This window comes from Podarcis filfolensis, assembly GCF_964270895.1.
Source record: "Podarcis filfolensis genome assembly, chromosome: 12".
NCBI lineage: Eukaryota > Metazoa > Chordata > Lepidosauria > Squamata > Lacertidae > Podarcis > Podarcis filfolensis.
Window position 1 is genome coordinate 52,428,163 of NC_139614.1, and position 21,670 is coordinate 52,449,832.

A 21,670-nucleotide genomic window follows, 5' to 3' on the forward strand; every position below is an offset into this window, starting at 1 on the left:
CCAAATCCAAGGATTCCATGAGGAGTCAGTCCAATAGGGCCAAGGCAGGAAACCGGTCACAGGCAGGTTCCAGCAAGCAGCAATGTTGCTCCTGCAACCTGGGGTGGGGTCTGGCAGCCTTTATCTCTGATGGGGCAACAGCCGGTCCTGATCCCCCAGTGATTCACCTCCCTGTCTCGCCCAAAGGTGAGCACTCCTCCTGCGAGTACTCAGGTCTCTCCTTCTCTCAGACCTCAGTCTCTGCAGCTCAGGAGACATTGGTGGGTTACTAGACCCAGGGGCCACCTCAGCCTCCCCTGACCCAACCAGTAGTAGAGCAGCTGCAAGTGATAGCCCAGGTGGGGGCAACGAGGTAATCCCCACATCTGGAGCCAGGGCAGGCTCAGGCCCCTGACTTGGCCCAGCTGGTGCTTGTTGCAGGGGAACCTGTGCAGACTGGGACTCTTCAGGATCAGGCCCCAGACTCGGTTCAGATGCCTCCTGAGGCAGAGGATCTGGTGCGGACCGAGACTCCTCTGGTTCCGAGTCTGAGCCCGAGTCCCAGGCCATCACAATACTATCCTTGACTGAGGTATCGTGGATGATCAATATGGAACGGGTCCCCTCCTCGCAGAGGTCGTACTTTTGGCTCCTCTGAATCTCTTTGCCATCCTTGCGCCGCTGAATGTTGCTCATCTAAAACCCCACTGCCTTCTCCTCAAGAGCCACCCTGAACAGAACTCATCCTACTGCTGCTGTTTCAAGTTCTGAGGAAGAAGTGACTTACCTTTCACCACCAAGTTCGCTGTGGACTTTGCTTTGCCAATGGCAAACTGAATAGTGCCTGTCATCTCTACGTCAGTCTTCCTCAGGATCAGGCGGTGGAGCCTCCTCTCCTGTTCTATCACAACATCCTTGCCGGCCTGCAGGAGTTCTCCACGGAGAGACCATTTGGGGGGCTTCACAGACTCAATGGAGATTTCGCACTCAAACCTGGCTTCCGCTGGCTCACTGACCTCCACATCCCTCAGCTCCTTCACAATATTGATGGATTGCTCTGAGGACAGGGAGGAGCCAAAGAGAAAAAGGTCAAATGTCCATCCTGCTGCCTCCACGCAGACCGTGTAGTTGTGGCTTATTAACAGCTATTTAAAATCATCATAATGTTGAGATTTGAACATTGCTGGGCTCCTTGGTCCAGCTTAGGACAAGAGGAGCAGGAAATAAATATTAATATGCAGTAGCACATTTTTAAACCCTTCAGCTTATCCACTAAGAGCAAAACTAGCCAAGTTCTGACTCCTCTTCCTGCTCTTGTTGTAGGCCCAGAGTGGGTAGCTTGTGGCCTCCACGTCAATGTTGCTGGACTACAAATCCCATCACCCCTGACCATTGGCCATACTGGCTGGGCTGATGGAAGCTGTAGTCCAGAAACAGCTGGAAGTCCACAAGTTCTTTATCCATATTGCGGGCAGACTTTCTTTGTTGGTTCTCTTTATTTCCCCACCTCTGACCGTGGCAGCAAATTATGCAACACAATGATACATGCAAATATTGGGGCAGGCAGTGGGGGAGTTGACCCAAAGCTGTCATTTTCAGTGGCAGCCCCATGTCAGTCATCAAGCCCAGCTCTCTTGTGGGGTTGCAATTCTAAGCACATTTAACCTGACACATCTTTTCCCATTAAAAGTGCACAGGCTTAGCTTGTAAGGACAATTTTTATATATGATATGTTCTTCTGGAATCTTTTGGATTATACCGAAATCTTATTGGTACCCTTTTTGCTGCAGCTAGGAAGTTAGGGCGATCAAGACATTTGATGATTTGAATTTTGTTGAAAGGGCACTTTCCCACAGGATATTATGCAGATCTCCGATGGACTGATTCCTTTACTCAATCTGCTCAGTTCCTTCCATAAAAAAGGGCGTAGAACCCAAAACACAATTCATGTATGTGGCAGAGAGAAGTACAAAGCCTCTTACAGCATGGGGAAGTCCTTTTAAGTAATGTCAGTTCCTACATTTCAAGTTGTGTGACTAACATTCTGGATCAACAGCAGGAGAAACTGCCATGTAAAGCTATCCTAATGTTCTGGGGTAAGGTTCAGCGATAGTAGCATTTTTACCATCAAATCTGCTTCAACCTCAGTTCAGAACCAGCAATGCGATGAACCTGGCTCTAGTTCTGTAATGGCTATTTGGTAGCCTGCAGGTAGAACCCAAAACTGCAGACCAATATTTATGTATGCAACTATGGCAGGAAGGTTATTGATTGCCAAAAATTGGAAAAGCAGCAGCGTCCCAACTAAAACAGACCGGCTATCTAAAATGATGGAATACTTCCATATTGCCAAACTAACAGGGAGGATAAGAGGAGATATGGTACAAAAAGTAAATAAGGAGTGGGCTATCTTTAAGGAATACCTCAAAATTTATGTGGAAAAGTAGAATTTCTGACAGATATTGAATGAATCCAGAAAATGATTAGAGTGAAAGGAGAGTAAAGTCAAGATAGAAGAAGAGATTAAAGAAATAATGAAATGCGTTTAAGCTGGTTGGAAAAATAAAATAGCATAACAAGAACGGCTGGAAGTCAAATCACTTGGTAGGTGTCCTTGTGGGGTAGGTGTGTAAGTATGTTGATATGTACAGTATAGGTAGGTATTATATAGAGTAATGTAGGTATGTTTTAAGTTATGAAAATAAGGTAGTGTGTTGTGTATGTGTATTGTGTAAATTAAATCTATGTGTTTTATATGTTAATAAAATTAAATAAATTAATTTAAAAAAACAACTGAGCAAATATTTTGCCTGCATTTCCACAACACCTTGTCGGGAAAGAAGGGTAGGGGTGGCAGGAACAAGCCTGAAATCTAAATGATGCTCTCCTTGGCTATGGGGATTCCAGCCACCCATCTTGCGATATTTAGATAAATGGTGTGACTACTCAGTTTCATGGCTTCCCTCCACATATTCCAGCTGAGAACAAGTTAGTACCTTCCACATAAAACTGAGCACTGCTTTTGTCATCGATGGCATCGCAGGTGTAAATGCCTTCGTCAGCAAACTCTGTCTCGTTGATTATGAGCTTCCTGTAGACCCCGTCGCTGACAATCTCGTACTTTTCGCCAGGTTGGATCAGTTTGTTATCCTTGTACCACTTGACCTCAGCATTGCGGCGAGACACTTGGCACTCCAGAAAGCCCCGGTGCTTCTCAATTGCAATCTTTACGCGGAGAGGTTTCACAAACCTTACAGGCAGTTCTAAAGGAGGACAAAGAAACATCATTACTAGCACTATTGCTTTGAATTTATATACAGTCATACCTCAGGTTAAATGTGCTTCAGGTTGAGCGTTTTCAAGTTACGCTCCGCGGCAACCCGGAAGTAACGGAGCGCATTACTTCCAGGTTTTGCCGCTCGTGCATGTGCAGACGTTCAAAATAACGTTACATGCACGCGCGTAAGTGGCAAAACGTGACCTGCACACGTGCAGACACACAGTTGCGCTTACGTTTTACTCAGGATGCGAACGGGGCTCCGGAACGGATCCTGTTCACATCCAGAGGTACCACTGTAGTGCTTTAGGAAGTTCAAAACATTTGATATTCATTTTCACCTGGCGCCTAAAAACGTATAATGGAGGTGCTAGGCAAGCCTCCCTGGGGAGAGCATTTCACAAATGGGGAGCCACTGCAGAAAAGGCCCCGTTCTCGTGTTGCCACCTTCCCGGCCTCTCATGGAGGAGGCACACAAAGAAGGGCCTCAGATTATGATCACAGGGTCTGGGTTGGTTTATATGGGGAGAGGCGGTCATTGAGGTATAGTGGTCCTGAGCTGTTTATGCAATTAACCAAACTGAAGGTGCATTTTTAAGAAAGACTAATAAGCCACACTGCACGACAATGCCATCATAATTACCTTTTACTTTAAGTTTTGCCCGGGATTCTGCTTTTTCAGCAACAAATTTTATTTCTGCTGAATCCTCCATCTCCACGCTTCTGTAGACTAGTGCGTAGCTTTTCCCTGTGAACAGAGACACAGACTCACAGTTATGCGCCATCAGTTTTGAGATCTGCTGAATGTACCACACCTTAGGCACCTGCTCCTTAATCTCATTGTAGCCTCTCGTACTGCCCAAGAGGACACAGAAAGCACATTTTTAGTAGTAAATCCCACAACACAAGAATCCCCTTAACCCTAGAGGACATGGTCTAATATCCATTTCCTTAGCCCAGAGAATCATGGGGTTTATAGCTCTATGAGTAGACTAGATATATCCATCTGAGAATTCTTAGCACCTTTGTCAAACAACTCTTCCCATAATTAGTTGGGGGAAGCCACAACACTCAAACTGGTATATAGTCATACCTCAGGTTACAGACGCTTCAGGTTGCATTTTTTCTGGTTACGGACCCGCTGAAACCCGGAACTGCCGGAACGGGTTACTTCCGGGTTTTGGGGGTCATGCATGTGCAGAAGCGCCAAATTGCAACCCGCACGTGTGCAGACACGCCACTGTGGGTTGCGAACATGCATCCCGCATGGATCACATTTGCAACCTGAACTGTTATGTTGTGGGTGAACATATCAGACGACACAGCGATTCTTCAAACAGCTCTTGTTTATTCACAGGCCAGAACAGAACTGAACTGAAGGGTTCAGCCAGCCTGTTTATATAGAGCTCCAGTACAACGCAACTGTAACCATTTTCTGTAACTATCCAATCACTGAACGTCACTTTCAAACCCTTATTTGCATATGTGGACCTGAGTGAAAACTATCTACAGTATCCCCCTGCTAGCCCAGGGTGAGAACTTCAGTACATTACACGAACGTCCACTGTATAACTGATATGCATGTGACCTGAAGGTCTGCCATCAAGCTTTAGTTATGCAAGAGACCTAAACAGTTCAGACTCGCTTTCCAGTGGTCTTCCCCCACGTGCCATTCCAACAAGAAAACAAATCCAATATTTCTACTCAGCGGCTGTCCCCTTTCCTACCATCCTGACGCAACCTGATGTTCTCTCCGGCCCGGATCTTGTTTTCGTTGCTGAACCACTGGGTTTCAACCTCGTCGTGTGAAATCTCGCAGGTGAAGGAAGCACTCTCTTTCTCGCTCACCTCCACATCTTCCAGTGGCTTCACTATCTTGATATCTCGGGCTAAGGGGTTATAAAGAGGTATTTACTGGAGGATATTTGCTCCTACTAACTTCTGGAATAAGTTGCACCCAGGCGAAACATGTTCCTTTTGGCCTGCTCCTCTGTCCTTCCTCTTTCTTTCTTTTATAAATTTTATTGCAAATATGTACAAATCAAAACTTACAAACTTGAAAAAGAAAAAAAAATGAAGAAAGGTTACCAAAAAAAGAAAGAGAAAAAGAAAAGGAAAACGGAAACATAAATAAATATCATACACCGATACAGTTAAGTCTTAATAAAGAAAAAAGAAAATCATAAATAAAACGACATTAAGTCATTCCTTATTAAACTAATACTTTACAGATCAAACACATATGTTTTAAAAAATTACCTCTTCCGTGTCATCCATTTCCCTAACAAACTGACATTTCTTAAATATTTCATTTTTTCGTGTTTTTCGTTCTTTCGTTCTTTGGGCTTCCGTCAGTTTCACAACAGTTCATTATTTCTAATGGAAACTAACTTATCTGTATTTAGGGGTGCAATGCCCCTGCGCCCCTAAAAGGGGGTAAGCGGACTTTTAGCTGTGAGTAGGGAGGTGATGTGAAAGGGAAGGTTTGAGGCCATTTGACCTCTAGACTGGCTAATCAGTTCACCCCAACTGAGCTAAAACGTCATTTATTTTATTTGTTTGCTTGTTTATCATTTAGTAAAGGTAAAGGTAAAGGGACCCCTGACCATTAGGTCCAGTCGTGGCCGATTCTGGGGTTGTGGCGCTCATCTCACTTTATTGGCCGAGGGAGCCGGCGTACAGCTTCCGGGTCATGTGGCCAGCATGACTAAGCCGCTTCTGGCGAACCAGAGCAGCACACAGAAACGCCGTTTACCTTCCCACCGGAGCGGTACCTATTTATCTACTTGCACTTTGACGTGCTTTCGAACTGCTAGGTGGGCAGGAGCAGGGACCGAGCAACGGGAGCTCACCCCATCACGGGGATTCAAACCGCCGACCTTCTGATCGGCAAGTCCTAGGCTCTGTGGTTTAACCCACAGTGCCACCTGCATCCCATTTATCATTTAGTAGTAGTAAAAAATACATAAAGTTTCATCACATACCAACGATACTTAATGGAGCAATTGCAGAGCAATTACACAGCCTAACTGTAGATATCAGCACTTTCAAAATACATGCTACTCCCCCTTTATGATAGTGTCCATTAGTTCAATTTATGCTAAAAACAGGAAAAATGAGAATCCTGTTTAGCATGCCTTTTAATTATACATACGCACACAGACACACCTGATGCTGTCAGTATTCCGATTCCATCCCCCTTTCTTTTTCCTTTTTCCTTTCTCTTCCTGTGATGAGGCTGCATTTTAATATTTTAATGTTTCAATATTTTAATGTTGTTTTTTAATCTTGTTTTTAAGTTGTATTCATTCAACTTGTTTTTATTATTGCTTGTTAGCCACCCTGAGCCTGGCCTTGGCTGGGGAGGGTGAGGTATAAATAAAATTATTATTATTATTAATTATTATTATTATTATTATTATTATTATCAGAACAGAATGTACCATGTTTTCTTTTCTTTTTTTAAATAAATTTTTATTAGTTTTCCATACATTCATACAATTTATCCAAATTTTACCAGATTTTAACAAAATTCAAATTTTGGACTTCCTTCAACTTCCCTGAAAATCATCCATTTTTTCAAGATAGTGAGTGCCTTTAGATTGGGGAAAGGAGGGAGAAAGAACAAAGTAAGAGACTGTCTTATTACCTTTCGAACTAAAGAGGAGAGGGATAAAATCTTGAGCTTACATTTCCAGAAAACCTTGGTAATACATCAGTCAAGAGTGGAACTATTTAAGGATATTCCGAAACATCTTTTGGACCTTAGGTCCAATTATAAGGACTTGACTGCTCTGTTGAGAAGCAACGGAATCCTCTTTAGGTGGGAATTCCCTCAAGGTTTGTCCTTCAGTTATAAAGGCAAGAAGATAAGAATAAAATCAGAGGACGACAAAACAAAATTTTGGAGAGACCACGGAGAAGATCTGCAGAAGAAAGTTCAAGGAGAGCTAAGATCACTTGTAAGTGAAACCTTGGATATACCAGATCTTCCTCCTGAGTTAAAAGAGCGGCTGAAGAAGGTGGTACCACCAACTGACCAGGAACAGGCACTGGGTGCAGTGGGAGGAGAAGCATAGTACCTACATCATGGCTCTGCAACTATTAAGCTGGAATTGTAATGGTCTAAATTCCCCTCAGAAGAGGAGATCTGTATTTCATTTATTAAAAAAGGAGCAATTGGACTTGATTTGTTTACAAGAAACTCATATAACAAGATCACACAGGAAATTGTTGGTTAACAAAAGACTTGGTCAGGAGTTTATTTCATCGGATAAAGTGAAAAAAAGAGGAGTTGTTATATATGTAAAAGAAAGATTGCAACCGAAATTTATATTTAAAGATGACCAAGGAAGAATTGTGGCAGTGGAAATTCAAATACAGGGAGAGAAATTTTTGATAGTTGGCGTTTATGCTCCAAATGAGGGGAAATCTGAATTTTTTAAAAGGTTGCACGAGACCCTGATGGACTATATGGATTACAATCTCGTTTTGCTGGGAGATATGAATGGAGTGGTATCTACACATATGGATAAGGCACAAAAGCAGGTAGTCACCAAGGATGGTAGACTACCGAAGACCTTTTTTGAGATGACAGACAACTTGGATTTAGTGGACATTTGGAGAATAAGGAACCCCTTGGCTAAGAAGGGAACCTTCTTTTCTGAAGCCAAAATGACATGGACTAGAATTGACCAAATATGGGTAACTAGAGGTATGGCACCAAAGATTAAGAAAGTGGAAATCTGCCCTAAAACCTGCTCTGACCATAATGCTGTTAAAATGGAGATGAAATTGATATCAACTGGCTCCTTCAGATGGAGGATGAATGACACCTTATTTAGAGATGAAGAAATTGTAAAGAAGGCCCAAAAAACCTTGAGAGACTATTTTGAGATAAATATGAATTCTGACGTGGAAAAAAGAGTAATCTGGGATGCTAGTAAGGCGGTGATGAGAGGGTTCTTGATACAACAGAATGCTTTAAAAAAGAGAATCCAAAATGAGAAGAGGGAAAAAAATTTGGAGAAAATAAAAGAAGGCGAAAAAAAATTGAGAGTTAAACCTAAGTCACAGGAGATATTGAGAGAAATAAAGTTATATCAAGTGGAACTCATGAAAATGATGAATCAAGAGATTGAATGGAAAATCAAACAAATGAGACAAAAGACATTCGAGTCAGCCAATAAGTGTGGGAAACTCCTGGCTTGGCAAATGAAAAAAAGACAAAAACAAAACACAATCATAAACTTAGAAGTGGAAGGAAGGAATATACAGAACCCAGCTGAAATTAGAAACTGCTTCCAGAGGTATTTTAAACAATTATATACACAAGGGCCACAGAGAGAAATTGATTTGGACCAATTTTTGGTGAAAAATGGATTACAAAAAATCTCTCAAGAAAACAAACTAATGTTAAGTGATAAAATAACTGAACAGGAGATAGAAGGTGCCATCCAAAATATGCAATTGGGTAAATCTCCAGGGCCGGATGGACTGACTTCTAGATATTATAGATCTTTAAAGGAATGGTTAGTGCAACCTTTGAAAGAAGTCTGTAATGAAATAATGCAGGGGAAAGTGGCACCAGAATCGTGGAAAGAAGCATATATTACACTTGTACCGAAAACGGAGACTGAAAAGACTCAGCTTAAGAACTACCGTCCCATATCATTGCTTAATGTGGATTATAAAATATTTGCTGACATTTTAGCAAAAAGACTAAAAAAGGTGCTAGTGGAAGTGATACATAAAGACCAAGCTGGCTTTCTCCCAGGAAGACATCTTTCTGATAATGTGAGAAATATAATTAACATTATAGAAAAATTGCAAGAGAATATAAACACTAAGGCAGTTTTGATATTTGTAGATGCGGAGAAAGCCTTTGACAACATTTCTTGGACTTTTATGAAAAGGAATCTACAGGGTATGGGGGTAGGCCAGGGTTTTGAAAATGGTATAAGTGCAATATATTCAGAACAAACGGCAAAATTAATTGTGAACAATGTGGTGACGGAAGAATTTAAAATAGAAAAAGGGACACGACAAGGTTGCCCAATTTCCCCATTGCTTTTTATATCGGTTCTGGAGGTTTTGTTAAATATGATTAGAAGGGACCAGTCAGTGAAGGGCATACAGGTTGGAGCTAGACAGTACAAACTGAGAGCATTCGCAGATGACTTAGTTTTGACCTTACAGGAGCCAGAATCTAGTGGTAAAAGGGTTTTAGAGTTGATACAAGAATTTGGTCAGGTTGCAGGGTTTAAACTGAACAAGTCAAAAACTAAGGTTTTAGAGAAAAATTTAACACAAACTGAGAGGGAGAGGTTCCAGAATATGACAGGTTTAACAGTGGTTAAGAAAGTTAAATACTTGGGGATCAATATGACAGCAAAAAATGGGAATTTATTTAAAGATAACTATGAAAAATGCTGGGGCGAAGTGAAAAAAGATCTAGAAATATGGTCAAATCTGAAACTTTCCTTGCTGGGCCGTATCGCAGCTATAAAAATGAATGTATTGCCGAGAATGCTGTTTCTGTTTCAGGCATTACAAATTGTGGACAAGATGGATTGTTTCAAGAAGTGGCAAAGAGATATCTCAAGATTTGTCTGGCAGGGCAAGAAGCCTAGAATAAAATTTAAAATATTAACGGATGCAAAGGAAAGAGGTGGATTTGCCCTGCCGGACCTTAAACTTTATTATGAATCAGCAGCTTTCTGCTGGCTGAAAGAATGGCTACTTCTTGAAAACACAGACATCTTGGACTTGGAAGGGTTCAACAATGTATTTGGATGGCATGCATATCTGTGGTATGATAAGGTCAAAGCCCATAAAGCATTTAAAAATCATATTGTTAGGAAAGCACTGTTTAATGTTTGGATAAGGTATAAAGACTTATTGGAGAATAAAACCCCAAGGTGGCTGTCACCGATGGAAGCGAAAGCTCAGAAAAAGCTTAATATGGAGGCTAAATGGCCGAAATATTGGGAAATTTTGGAACAAGATGGAGATAGATTAAAATTGCAGAGTTTTGAGAAACTAAAGAACAAAGTGCGAGATTGGCTCCATTATTATCAGATAATGGAGGCATATAATCTGGATAAGAAAATTGGCTTCCAGGTGGAAAAATCAAAATTAGAAACAGAATTGCTAGATCCTAAAACTAAGATACTTTCAAGAATGTATAACTTGCTGTTAAAATGGAATACGCAGGATGAAACGGTTAAATCTGCAATGATTAAATGGGCACAAGATGTTGGACATGATATAATGTTTGCTGACTGGGAACAGTTATGGACCACAGGTATGAAATTTATGGCATGTAGTGCCTTAAGAGAGAATATTATGAAAATGATTTATAGGTGGTACATGACCCCGGTCAAGGTTGCAAAAATTTATCACTTGCCCGATAACAAATGTTGGAAATGCAAAGAAAATGAAGGCACATTTTTTCACCTTTGGTGGACGTGCCCAAGGATCAAGGCCTTCTGGGAGATGATATATAATGAATTGAAAAAAGTATTTAAATATACTTTCTTGAAGAAACCAGAGGCCTTTCTCCTGGGCATGGTTGATCAATTGGTGTTAAAGAAGGATAGAACTTTCTTTATGTACGCCACAACAGCAGCAAGAATACTTATTGCAAAACATTGGAAGACACAAGATTTACCCACTCTGGAAGAATGGCAGATGAAGGTGATGGACTATATGGAATTGGCGGAAATGACCGGCAGGATCCGAGACCAGAGGGAAGAGTCAGTGGAAGAAGATTGGAAGAAATTTAAAGAGTATTTACAGAAATATTGTAAAATTAATGAATTTTAGAATAATGTTGGATTAAAATTAAGAGATTTCTAGCTGTAATGAGTTAAAAGAATATGGAAAAAAAATAATGGGTTTATAAAAGTAAAATATTAAGAACGTAACAATTTAAGAATAAGGATTTGGGTAGAATAAAGAGGGAAACAAATTGCTGAGTTAATAAAGTGAATTGGAATACAAAAAAGAGAGGTATGAGGAGGTCCAAGAAACAAGTAAATGAAAAATAATGTGATGGAAAGATCTTTTTTTCTTCTTCTCTTTTTTCTTTTTCTGTTTGTTTTTATTTTTTGTAATGTAAAAATCTTAATAAAAATATTATAAAAAAAAGAAAATCATCCATTTTTACCCTTTAATACGCATTTCTTTAATTGCATTGCCATTTGTCTTCCCTCCTTTTTCTATTTACTTTCAGCAATACCTTTTAAAATTTTTTACAGTGCTTCTTGAAACCCCACTAGCGTTGTTTGCACCTCACATACGTTTTTCAGATAATCAACAAATTTTCCCCAATCTTCGATGAACTTTTGGTTTCGAACATATCTTATTTTCCCAGTCAATTTGTCCAGTTCCGCATAGTCAGTCAGAATGTACCATGTTTTCAGGCTCTCCTGCTGGTGGACATTCTGTAAGCACCCAGGTGGCTACTGTGAGAACGAGATGCTAGGCTAGATGGACCTTTGGCTAGATGGTTTTTTTCCTCCTTCCCCGAGATGCTCCCTTGCCTTTCATCTACATCCTGTACTTACAAACACAGTGGTGGTACCACTGATGGGCAACAACAGGACAGACCTAAGGAGGAGACCTTAACCATGATCCTGGGGTTAAGTTACATACTAAACCAGATCTTGGCGTAGAAGAAGAAGAAGAGTTTGGATTTGATATCCCGCTTTATCACTACCCGAAGGAGTCTCAAAGCGGCTAACATTCTCCTTTCCCTTCCTCCCCCACAACAAACACTCTGTGAGGTGAGTGGGGATGAGAGACTTCAGAGAAGTGTGACTAGCCCAAGGTCACCCAGCAGCTGCAGGTGGAGTAGCAGGGAAGCGAACCCGGTTCACCAGATTACGAGTCCACCGCTCTTAACCACTACACCACCACTAGCTGCTGCACCACACAGGGAACAGGGGATGAGCAAAGCCACAGTTTGGCTCACTGTGAAGTGCAAGCCAGGCCACTGAGCAACACAAACATTCTACCTGTGACATTTACCCCTCCTCCTTCTCACATGCAAGGCACCACCTGATGCTGCAGTGATGGAATCTTAATAAATACACATGTGAATCGGCCTGATGACTGGGCAGTGTTTTAGGCAAAGTCATTTGGAAAGGAAAATATTTTTGTTCTTTCCCCTGAAACATACCATGGACCACCAAGGTAGCTAAGCTCTTGTCGTCAACAGCATCGCACATATATGTCCCTTTGTCTTCAAATTCGCATTTGTGAATTGTGAGGCTTCTCGTGGTCCCTCGTGCAAAGACTGCAATTTTTTTATTTGGCCGAAGCTCGATTCCATCCTAAAAGGAAGAAATCCAAATCAGGTTTTAACAGACTCACCAAGCTTCTTAATTGCAGTGTTCTTGTCTCACCAAAATCAGTATAGAACAAGAAAGTATTCCACTGTTTGAAGGTACTATAATACTTTCATTCAAGATCCACAAAACTCTGTTTGGACAGGATATAACTCACACCTGAAGCCCCATTGGAGATTTGCCAGAATTTAATAACTGCCATTGTGTTCCTAAGAAAGATGCCACTGACTCTAGAAAGTCAATGTCAGATTTGAGAATGAGCCACCATTTCATTGAATTTGCTGTTGCTGGGGAGATTTATATGTTGCCATTTCGTGATTGACAGCCATAGCCTTTAAATACCCTGCGTGCAACGCTGAGCTTCCTCTTTTCACTGTGCGCATCGGATCGCCCGCCCCACCATCCCTAATTTTAGGGATGTTGTGTTGACCTTGCTATGCCTGTCATGGGGTCGTCTGCTTTGGGGCAGGGGCCCGGTAGGAATTTTGTCCATCTGGCTGATTGGCTGGTGCCATTTGGTTTTTGCCTACTGCGTAGCAAATCGTCACAACTTGTAAGGTTGCGGTTAGGCATTGGTTTGGGAATTGGTTGGTGGAGGGGTATGAATTTGGCTGTGCCTGCCCCTCCAAAATGCTGCTGCTGCAAGGGTTTTCCGTTAAAGAAACCCAGGGGCTCGCCATGCTTTTGTCTGAACCCCTGTCAAGGGGCTAGGGCCACACAAGAGCCCCTTGGAGCATTTGGGGAGAGGTGAGGCATGGTTCCCAGTCCCGTCTCTCTCCCCAAAATGTTTTCCCTTTACTGACTTTGCAAGCGGGCGAATGTCAGTCTGTCCCCGTGCGGGGTCAGATAGTCGCAACCAATGCCTAAGTAACCACTCACATTGCTTGTAATTTTAATAAAGTTGTGGCCAAAATTATGCCCAAAACCTTAAAACTAAAATCTTGTGTCAACTGTGTTTTATTGGGGGTGTCTTGGGGACCTCGACACGCAAGAGGAGAGACTGTGTCATACATTTCCAAGAGGAATGAGGTTCTTGTAATACACTTTAGTGCAATGTTTCAATGCTCCTGAGTGTCCAGTCTTGCTCTGATGATTACTGTTATGGGATTGTGGGCTTGAGCTGAAAGACTTTGGGGGTCTCTTAATGAGTCAGTGATTCCCAGTTCTGCATTTTTTGCAGATGGGTTTTCCATCTATGTATGTTGCTTGACGCATACCAGGTATGCGTGGACTTGTAATTTTTTCTGGCTAAGTTGCTCCCTATGTTATGAAGATTGGCTGCCTTTGACAATAGCTAGCAGCTGTTCTAGAAGCGAGTGTGTCTTTCTCCATCCCTTGGCTGGGTGGGAAATCATCAAGCTGTCTGTGTAAAAATGCTTAAACAGGCAGCTCAAACTGAGAAAGATTGAGGGTCAGAAAGCTGAGTTGGAGCTTTGCAATATTTTTGGATATCTGTTGGGATGCTAAGCACCTATGTTCAAGCTACATATTTGTAAGTAAACACAAATACTACACAACACCCTGAACTTTCTGCAACGGAAGAGTCCATGTGACACATCAGACCCCATTTCCTTAAGGTAGGAAAAGTCACATGGCAAGTCAATTCAGTACCTTACGCCACTTGACATCTGCATTAGGTCTGGAAAGTTCACATTCGAAGGTTACTTCATCCTTGTTCTGAGCATTAATGTCTTGCAAAGGTTTAATTATTTTAACGGGCCGTTCTGCCAAAATTAAAACAACAATGGTAGTAGTAGCAGATAATAATAATAATAATAATAATAATAATAATAATAATAATAATTCTGCCAGTGAAAGAGAACCACCCCACCCCACAATCAGGCATAATAATAATAATAATAATAATAATAATAATAATAATAAAATGTCCTTCATCCAAGGATCCCAGGGCAGATTATTATTATTATTATTATTATTATTATTATTATTATTATTTGTATACCACCCTTCATCCAAAAATCTCGGGGTGGTTCACAACAGAAAAATAGAAAACACATAGTGAAACAAACACAAACCAATAACCCCTGCCAGCACATTTTAAAACCCAATAGATTGTTAATCAGCCAAATGCTTGGTTGAAGAGAAATGTTTTTATCTGACACCTAAAGATATGTAAGGAAGGCACTAGGCAGGTCTCCCTGGAGAGAGCATTCCACAAATGGGGAGCCACCACAGAAAAGGCCTGTTCTCATGTTGATGCCCTCTGGACCTCTTGAGGAGGAGACACACAAAGAAGGGTCTCAGATTATGATTGCAGAGCCCGGGACAGTTCATATGGGAAGAAGCAGTCCCAGAGGTATTGCAGTATTGCAGTTACCTAGCTATCACAAGGAAGGGTGAAATATACTCAGAGTTGAGTGTTGATTTCATGCTCTTTATTTCAGCTCATGGTATACAGTGAGTGAGTGCTTTCCCCCAAAACCTCTGGCTATATATACATTATTTACACAATGGGTCCCGTGTGATTGGCTGATTCAATTCCCCTCCTGGAGCCTGATTGGGCTGCTCCTGCAGGCCAATCAGGTTGCTGATTCACTTCCTCCTGGAGCCTGATTGGGCTGTTCCTGCAGGCCAATCAGGTTGCTGCCTTCTAGAATCCTACCTGCCTATCGTTCTAGGATCCAAGCTCAGTGCATAACAAAGGGTTTGCCAGCAACCTCTGGGCTAACCTGGGGATGGGACTCCTGTGGTTGCTAGGCAGCCCCTACGACGTGCTTCTCTTGGCGGTTCACGTTGTAGTCAGCAAAACATTTGAATGGAATGATGCTCAATAGAGCCAGTAGGCCCTGTGCTTTGGAGATGTGTCTCATGCACCCAACAAACAGAGTTGCACAACCAAGACATCCAAGATCTGAATGCCTACCTTTCACATTAAGTCTGCCGGTTGTGTGAAGACTTTCGGCCTTGAAGGCAACAAGGCCCGAGTCCTCAATTTCAAGGGATGAAAGAGTCAGCGAATGCTTCTTCCCCTGGACACTAATGCAGCAGTTGTCCTTGGCTTTCAGCCTCACGCCATCCTTCATCCAGGTAACTTCCACATTCTCGTGTGACAGCTCCACCTCGAATGTAGCAGACTGCCCCTCATGGGTATCTACTGGCTGAAGGCCTTTCACCAGTTTTATGGGTCTCGCTTGGGAACAAAGCAATATCACAAAGAATTAGATGTGTCTGGGCCAAAATAAGATTCCCAGGCTTATCATTCTTCCCATTTAAGTGGCGTGCCCATCTGGAAACTGCACCAAGGATTCAACTAGCAAGAAATAGACAAGGAGTAGTGATCTCCTTCAGGCCCTGATTCAAAATTTCCAGAGGCATTTGACTTCTAGAATGCTGGACTGGGTAGGAAGAAGGACATAAGAATACACCAGTATTCTTGTGTGCTTATGTTCTTACTGTCGGGACAAAATAAAGAATATTCTGTCTTTTACCTAAGCATACACGATTAACCATTCTAGGAAAATACCCATAAACCTTCCTGGATTAATAATTAAGCTAAATACACCACTGAGCAGGACTTCCATGGAAGATTCCCACCTTGCATCTCTGCAAGCAAAGAAAGTACAGTATAGTGTTGTTTTTTATTTTGAAACCTCTCACAGTCTAGACTTCATAATTTCTAATGTCTCTGTTTCCGGGTATTCAGAAGTCTATTATCTAGGGTCTATGACATTTGATCTATGGCGCCAAAGAATTGATGCTTTTGAATTATGGTGCTGGAGGAGACTCTTGAGAGTCCCATGGACTGCAAGAAGATCAAACCTCTCCATTCTGAAGGAAATCAGCCCTGAGTGCTCACTGGAAGGACAGATCCTGAAGCTGAGGCTCCAATACTTTGGCCACCTCATGAGAAGAGAAGACGCCCTGGAAAAGACCCTGATGTTGGGAAAGATGGAGGGCACAAGGAGAAGGGGACGACAGAGGACGAGATGGCTGGACAGTGTTCTGGAAGCTACCAGCATGAGTCTGACCAAACTGTGGGAGGCAGTGGAAGACAGGAGGGCCTGGTGTGCTCTGGTCCATGGGGTCACAAAGAGTCGGACACGACTAAACGACTAAACAACAACAACAACAGCATTTGATATTTGGATCCCTAACATTCTGGAAACCTATTGGAATGGGGCATTTCATAATTCTGAACTTCAAAATGTTTATGATGAATGCTTTCAAAATAACCCAAAATAATATGCACATTTTTGCTCAAGGTACATCAACCAGATTCAAAGAGTAGACCTAACACTTCTAATCTATGTCTCCCTCTTCTATAAAAGTGAGTGTTACTTACACCCATATGCTGTTGACTCTCATTGGGCACTACAATAGGACTTCTGCAGACACAGGTATTGCTGCTTTCTGGTGGTATATTATTAGTGATGAGCAGCATGTATTGAGGCATTCAGTTGTATACATAACAAACGGCACGGATGGAAGTCATCCTCACAAATAAACACAGTCAACACCCAGGTAAGAGTTCTTGCAAATGCTTAATGGCTGATTCACACACTTACATGTGTTAGATGTACACCTAAGATGCTAAAACTAGGCCGAAAAACACAAGCATGTAAATGCAAGAAATATGTGCATCACACAGGTATACTCACTGGGGAACCAGGTATGATGTCATGGGATGTGTGGAACAGGTCTAGAAATCTTTTGACCAAATGTACACCTGTCACTTCAGGACCCCTTTTCTGATATTCTACTCCCTTAAGCTTCAGAGTTTGCAGACAACTCTTCCCCCCCCCCCCGCCAAAAAAATTCCATCATACCAGTTATAGGGATGACCTTTGGACTGGGTCAGTGGATATTCCATCACTCAGGACTGGGGGATGTGCTTGTAGGCCCACTAAGGTTATTTTGAGGAAGAGCTGCTGGGGAAGGGATTAGCAAAAGCACCAACTCCACACACAAGCACTGCCCAAGTGAACGCTTGCCCTGCAGTGCAGCAAGGAAACAGAGGCAAAAAATGCTTTTTGTTAAGGAAACCAGTCTCACTCACTGAGATTGGTGGGACAGTTAACATGGCCAAACTCACATAATGAAAATATGGAGGGCATGGACCATGCAGTGATGTGGAAGGATCGGCAAATCTGTCAGTTTCAGCCTCTTTCCTTTCCTCATTTTTCCAATCTTAAGTTCAGTTCTCTACATTGGTTTGCAATTTTATTGATTTTTTTTTGTTAAGATCATGCAAATTTCTCCCAGTGGGCACATGTCTGTGTGCAATTTCCCCTAATGTACACATTTCGCAAAGCAATTTCCCCTAATATAATGGATTTTGAAATATTTTCACCCATATATACATTTTTATGCACATGTTATCCTAGTTATCCATGTTATCCATTTTTGTGTGCATTTCTTGGCTGGAGAACTGGACTGTAAAAGCCAGAGAAGTGTGAATTTCCCAAATGACAGCTGTGTTTGGTTTCAGAAACGGTAGATTAGATAGGCTTACCTTTAAATGTGAACTGAATCAAATTTCTCTCCCATCCCTAGTCATGTGAATGCTTTTACCATGAATTAAGGAACCACCTTATACTGAAGGAGCCTGTGGAGCTGCAGATTTTGTGGGTTTTTTCCACCAAATCCCAGGCACACTCATGGCTAGGTTATCTTTTGTGTCTCTGCCTTGGGTGCTTTTCTGTCTCATTTTAAAATCTACCTTTAGTAGGTTTTTTTGGTATTGCTTTAAAGCAGGCATAGGCAAACTCGGCCCTCCAGATTGTTTTGGGACTACAATTCCCATCATCCCTAACCACTGATTCTGTTAGCTAGGGATCATGGGAGTTATAGTCCCAAAACATCTGGAGGGCCGAGTTTGCCTATGCCTGCTATAAAGTCAGTTTTAACTTGTTTTTATTGTATGAGTGTGAATCTCCTTGAGACTTATGTGAAAGGTAGTTCGTAAATTAATAAGGTAATAATAATAAATAGTATCACAATTAATATGGTATTTACGTTTCCCCCATGAATATTTTCTTTCTGTCACTTAAAACACCATCTGACTCAGCTACCAGATGTGAAAGAGATGCAGTTCCGTGTCATAAGAAGAGGATGGATTTTATTTTATCATGGGTGCAAGCTCCACACCTACAAACAGCAACAAGCAGGACTTTGAGGAAAGACAAGGAGGGTGGAGGAGGAAAAAGGAGTGATACCATGCCTCAAACTCTTGTAGCAAATCTATGCATTAAGGTAAAGGCACCCCTGACCATTAGGTCCAGTCGTGGCCGACTCTGGGGTTGCGGCGCTCATCTCGCTTTATTGGCCGAGGGAGCCGGCGTACAGCATCCGGGTCATGTGGCCAGCATGACTAAGCCACTTCTAGCGAACCAGAGCAGCGCACGGAAACGCTGTTTACCTTCCCGCCAGAGCGGTACCTATTTATCTACTTGCACTTTGATGTGCTTTCAAACTGCTAGGTTGGCAGGAGCAGGGACCGAGCAACGGGAGCTCACCCCGTCGCGGGGATTCGAACCGCCAACCTTCTGATTGGAAAGTCCTAGGCTCTATGGTTTAACCCACAGCGCCACCCGCGTCCCAAAATCTATGCATTACATGTCAGCAAACCCAAGGTTGTGGCTCCGTGTGCATGTGAAAAGATGTTACGGTTCTTGTTAATATGTGCACTATGGACTGTATTCAACACTAGTCCTACTCAGAGTAGACCCACTGAAGTTCATGGATAGGCCTAACATTAATTTCAATGCGTCTACTCTGGTGGTTCTCAAGGGGTGAAGCACACCACATACCCACAGCAAGAGAAGATGGCAAGTGTGGCAGGGAGACTCAAGGACAAAGAAACATTTAAACATTTCAGTGTAGTAGAGCAGCAATATATATATATTTATCTGCAGAATATGGGTAAATATCTTTCCAAAATTAGAACATCAAGTGATACTCTTACAAATCAAGCACTGCTAGAAGTTGTCTCTTTCTGCTTTCCAATGTATTTCTTATCAATAAAAATGTAGTGTGGCATGAGCAAATTTTTATTCTGAAAGCATGGCTCAGAGAGAAAAAAGTTTGAGAACCACTGGTCTACTCTTAGTAGGGCTTAGTTGAATACAACCATTGTATATCTCCAAAATTGTATTTGGCCCGTTCACAAATTCACAGGCTTAGTTGTACATGCACAAGAATAATTCCTATGAAATTTGATTCGTGTCTCTTGTCCTTTTCAGGTGTACATACAATGAGATTTAAGTGTGCATTCCTTTAACCACTGGAGACGGCCAGGGTTGAACTGGGAACCTTCTGTGTGGGAAACATGAGCCCTACCACTGAGCTTTGTTGTTCCCTGTTGTTCCAGCACTCATTGCATTTGGGGAGGTAAGCGCTGAATTTGCAAAAAAGCAAACACACACAAGTGAAGGCATGCAACCATTCCTGACTCACTTTCCACAGCTATTTTTGCCTGGGTCTTGTCATGGAGAGTCTCACAGGAGTAATAGCCACGGTCCCCGCAGGCAGCACTCTTAATCACCAGGCTGTGCTTTGTCCCTTCGGCCTTGATCTCCATGTTGTCACCTGGATGGAGCAAGCTGCCGTTCTTCATCCATCTCACCTCTGTGGTTGGCTTTGATAGCTCTACTTCCAGCGTCACCATCTCCTTCTCCTCAACAATTTTGGCTTCCAGTTTCTTCACGAATGATACTGGTGTCTCTACAGGCAACAAAGACACAAATGCAACATTGTAGAGAGAGCTTTGGAAATGGCTACAATTAGGCACGGTTATAGCGGGACGCGGGTGGCGCTGTGGTCTAAATCACTGAGCCTAGGGCTTGCCGATCAGAAGGTCAGCGGCTCAAATCCCCGCGACGGGGTGAGCTCCTGTTGCTCAGTCCCAGCTCCTGCCAACCTAGCAGTTCGAAAGCATGTCAAAGTGCAAGTAGATAAATAGGTACCACTCCAGCAGGAAGGTAAACGGCGTTTCCATGCACTGCTCTGGTTCATGCTGGCCACATGACCCGGAAGCTGTATGCCGGCTCCCTCAGCCAATAAAGTGAGATGAGCGCTGCAACCCCAGAATCGGCCATGTCTGGACCTAACGGTCAGGGGTCCCTTTACCTTTTAGGAACGCTTAAGCAGAAGTGGGAGAACGTTTGACATGAGCTCCTTTGTATATTACCCACTAAGTAATTTAAGGGTTGCTGCTCTCCCACCCCCCAATTAAACCCAACAACTTTTGTGTCTGGATTTTCACTTTTTGAAATATGGCAACCCTATGTTATGTTTATCTAGCAGAATGAAAAATGCAACATTCTAAGAGTGGACATAGTCATTCTCCACCCAAAGCAAAATCCAGCTTTGCCAATAGCATTTTTGAACATTTCCACTGCACATGTGGAACTCCCTGCTTATAGCCCCTGGTGGTGCAGCAACAAAACTGATAACACGTTTCCAAAGCTAAGCAGGGTCAGGCAGGGTCTCAAGTTGGATGGGAGACCAGAAGTTTGATCCCTGCAATGCAGAGAGTTGAGCTAGATGATCCTTTATTCTATGAATAAAGCTTTGTGTAGCCCTCCCTGGGTGAAAATCATAATTAAGCAGAGGAAGTGGTGTGGGCGAGTGTGTCCCACCCCCCCAATAAAGCACACAGTGGCATGCAAAGGTATGAAATTGATGGTGGTAGTGAATAATCATCATTGGAAGCCATCTAGCACATGGAAGTCTCTGAGGGACTTACAATCTACTCTTACAAGCTTTACCATCTCCATTTGGAATCTACAGTGGTGCAATTCGGAATGCTGCCACCTCAGTCCACCATCTTACTCTGTGTAACTTGAACCTAACCTAAACATGTAGCAAAAAAGGTGGAAAAGTTATAAAGGGGACAGAATGGACGGTACCATTTCAGACTGCAGGTATGGAATGCTATTTTTAATTCTTCTCCTGCATAAAACCTCCCTACAACTAGGAAACTGGCACCACAGGGGAAGGGCTTGCTAGAACTTCTTTTCCTGGTGTACTAGATTTCCACTTGCAAATAGTGTTTTCCCTCTCCCCCACCCATCCCCAGTTCGCTTTTACATCCAGAAAC

General features: G+C 42.4%; 1 protein-coding gene across 50 annotated transcripts in view; it reads right to left on the minus strand.

The window, feature by feature from the left end:
* OBSCN (obscurin, cytoskeletal calmodulin and titin-interacting RhoGEF) overlaps nt 1–21,670 on the minus strand; it is a 267,376-nt gene that overhangs the window by 187,149 nt on the left and 58,557 nt on the right. For all 50 annotated transcript variants that reach the window (XM_083578984.1, XM_083579001.1, XM_083578979.1 and 47 more), the window contains 8 exons: nt 20,026–20,292; nt 15,494–15,760; nt 14,221–14,333; nt 12,441–12,594; nt 4,984–5,145; nt 3,900–4,004; nt 2,976–3,242; nt 767–1,036 (listed from right to left, as the gene is read on the minus strand). In XM_083578984.1, the coding sequence (XP_083435110.1) occupies nt 767–1,036; nt 2,976–3,242; nt 3,900–4,004; nt 4,984–5,145; nt 12,441–12,594; nt 14,221–14,333; nt 15,494–15,760; nt 20,026–20,292 (1,605 nt within the window). The remainder of the gene's footprint in view (nt 1–766; nt 1,037–2,975; nt 3,243–3,899; nt 4,005–4,983; nt 5,146–12,440; nt 12,595–14,220; nt 14,334–15,493; nt 15,761–20,025; nt 20,293–21,670) is intronic.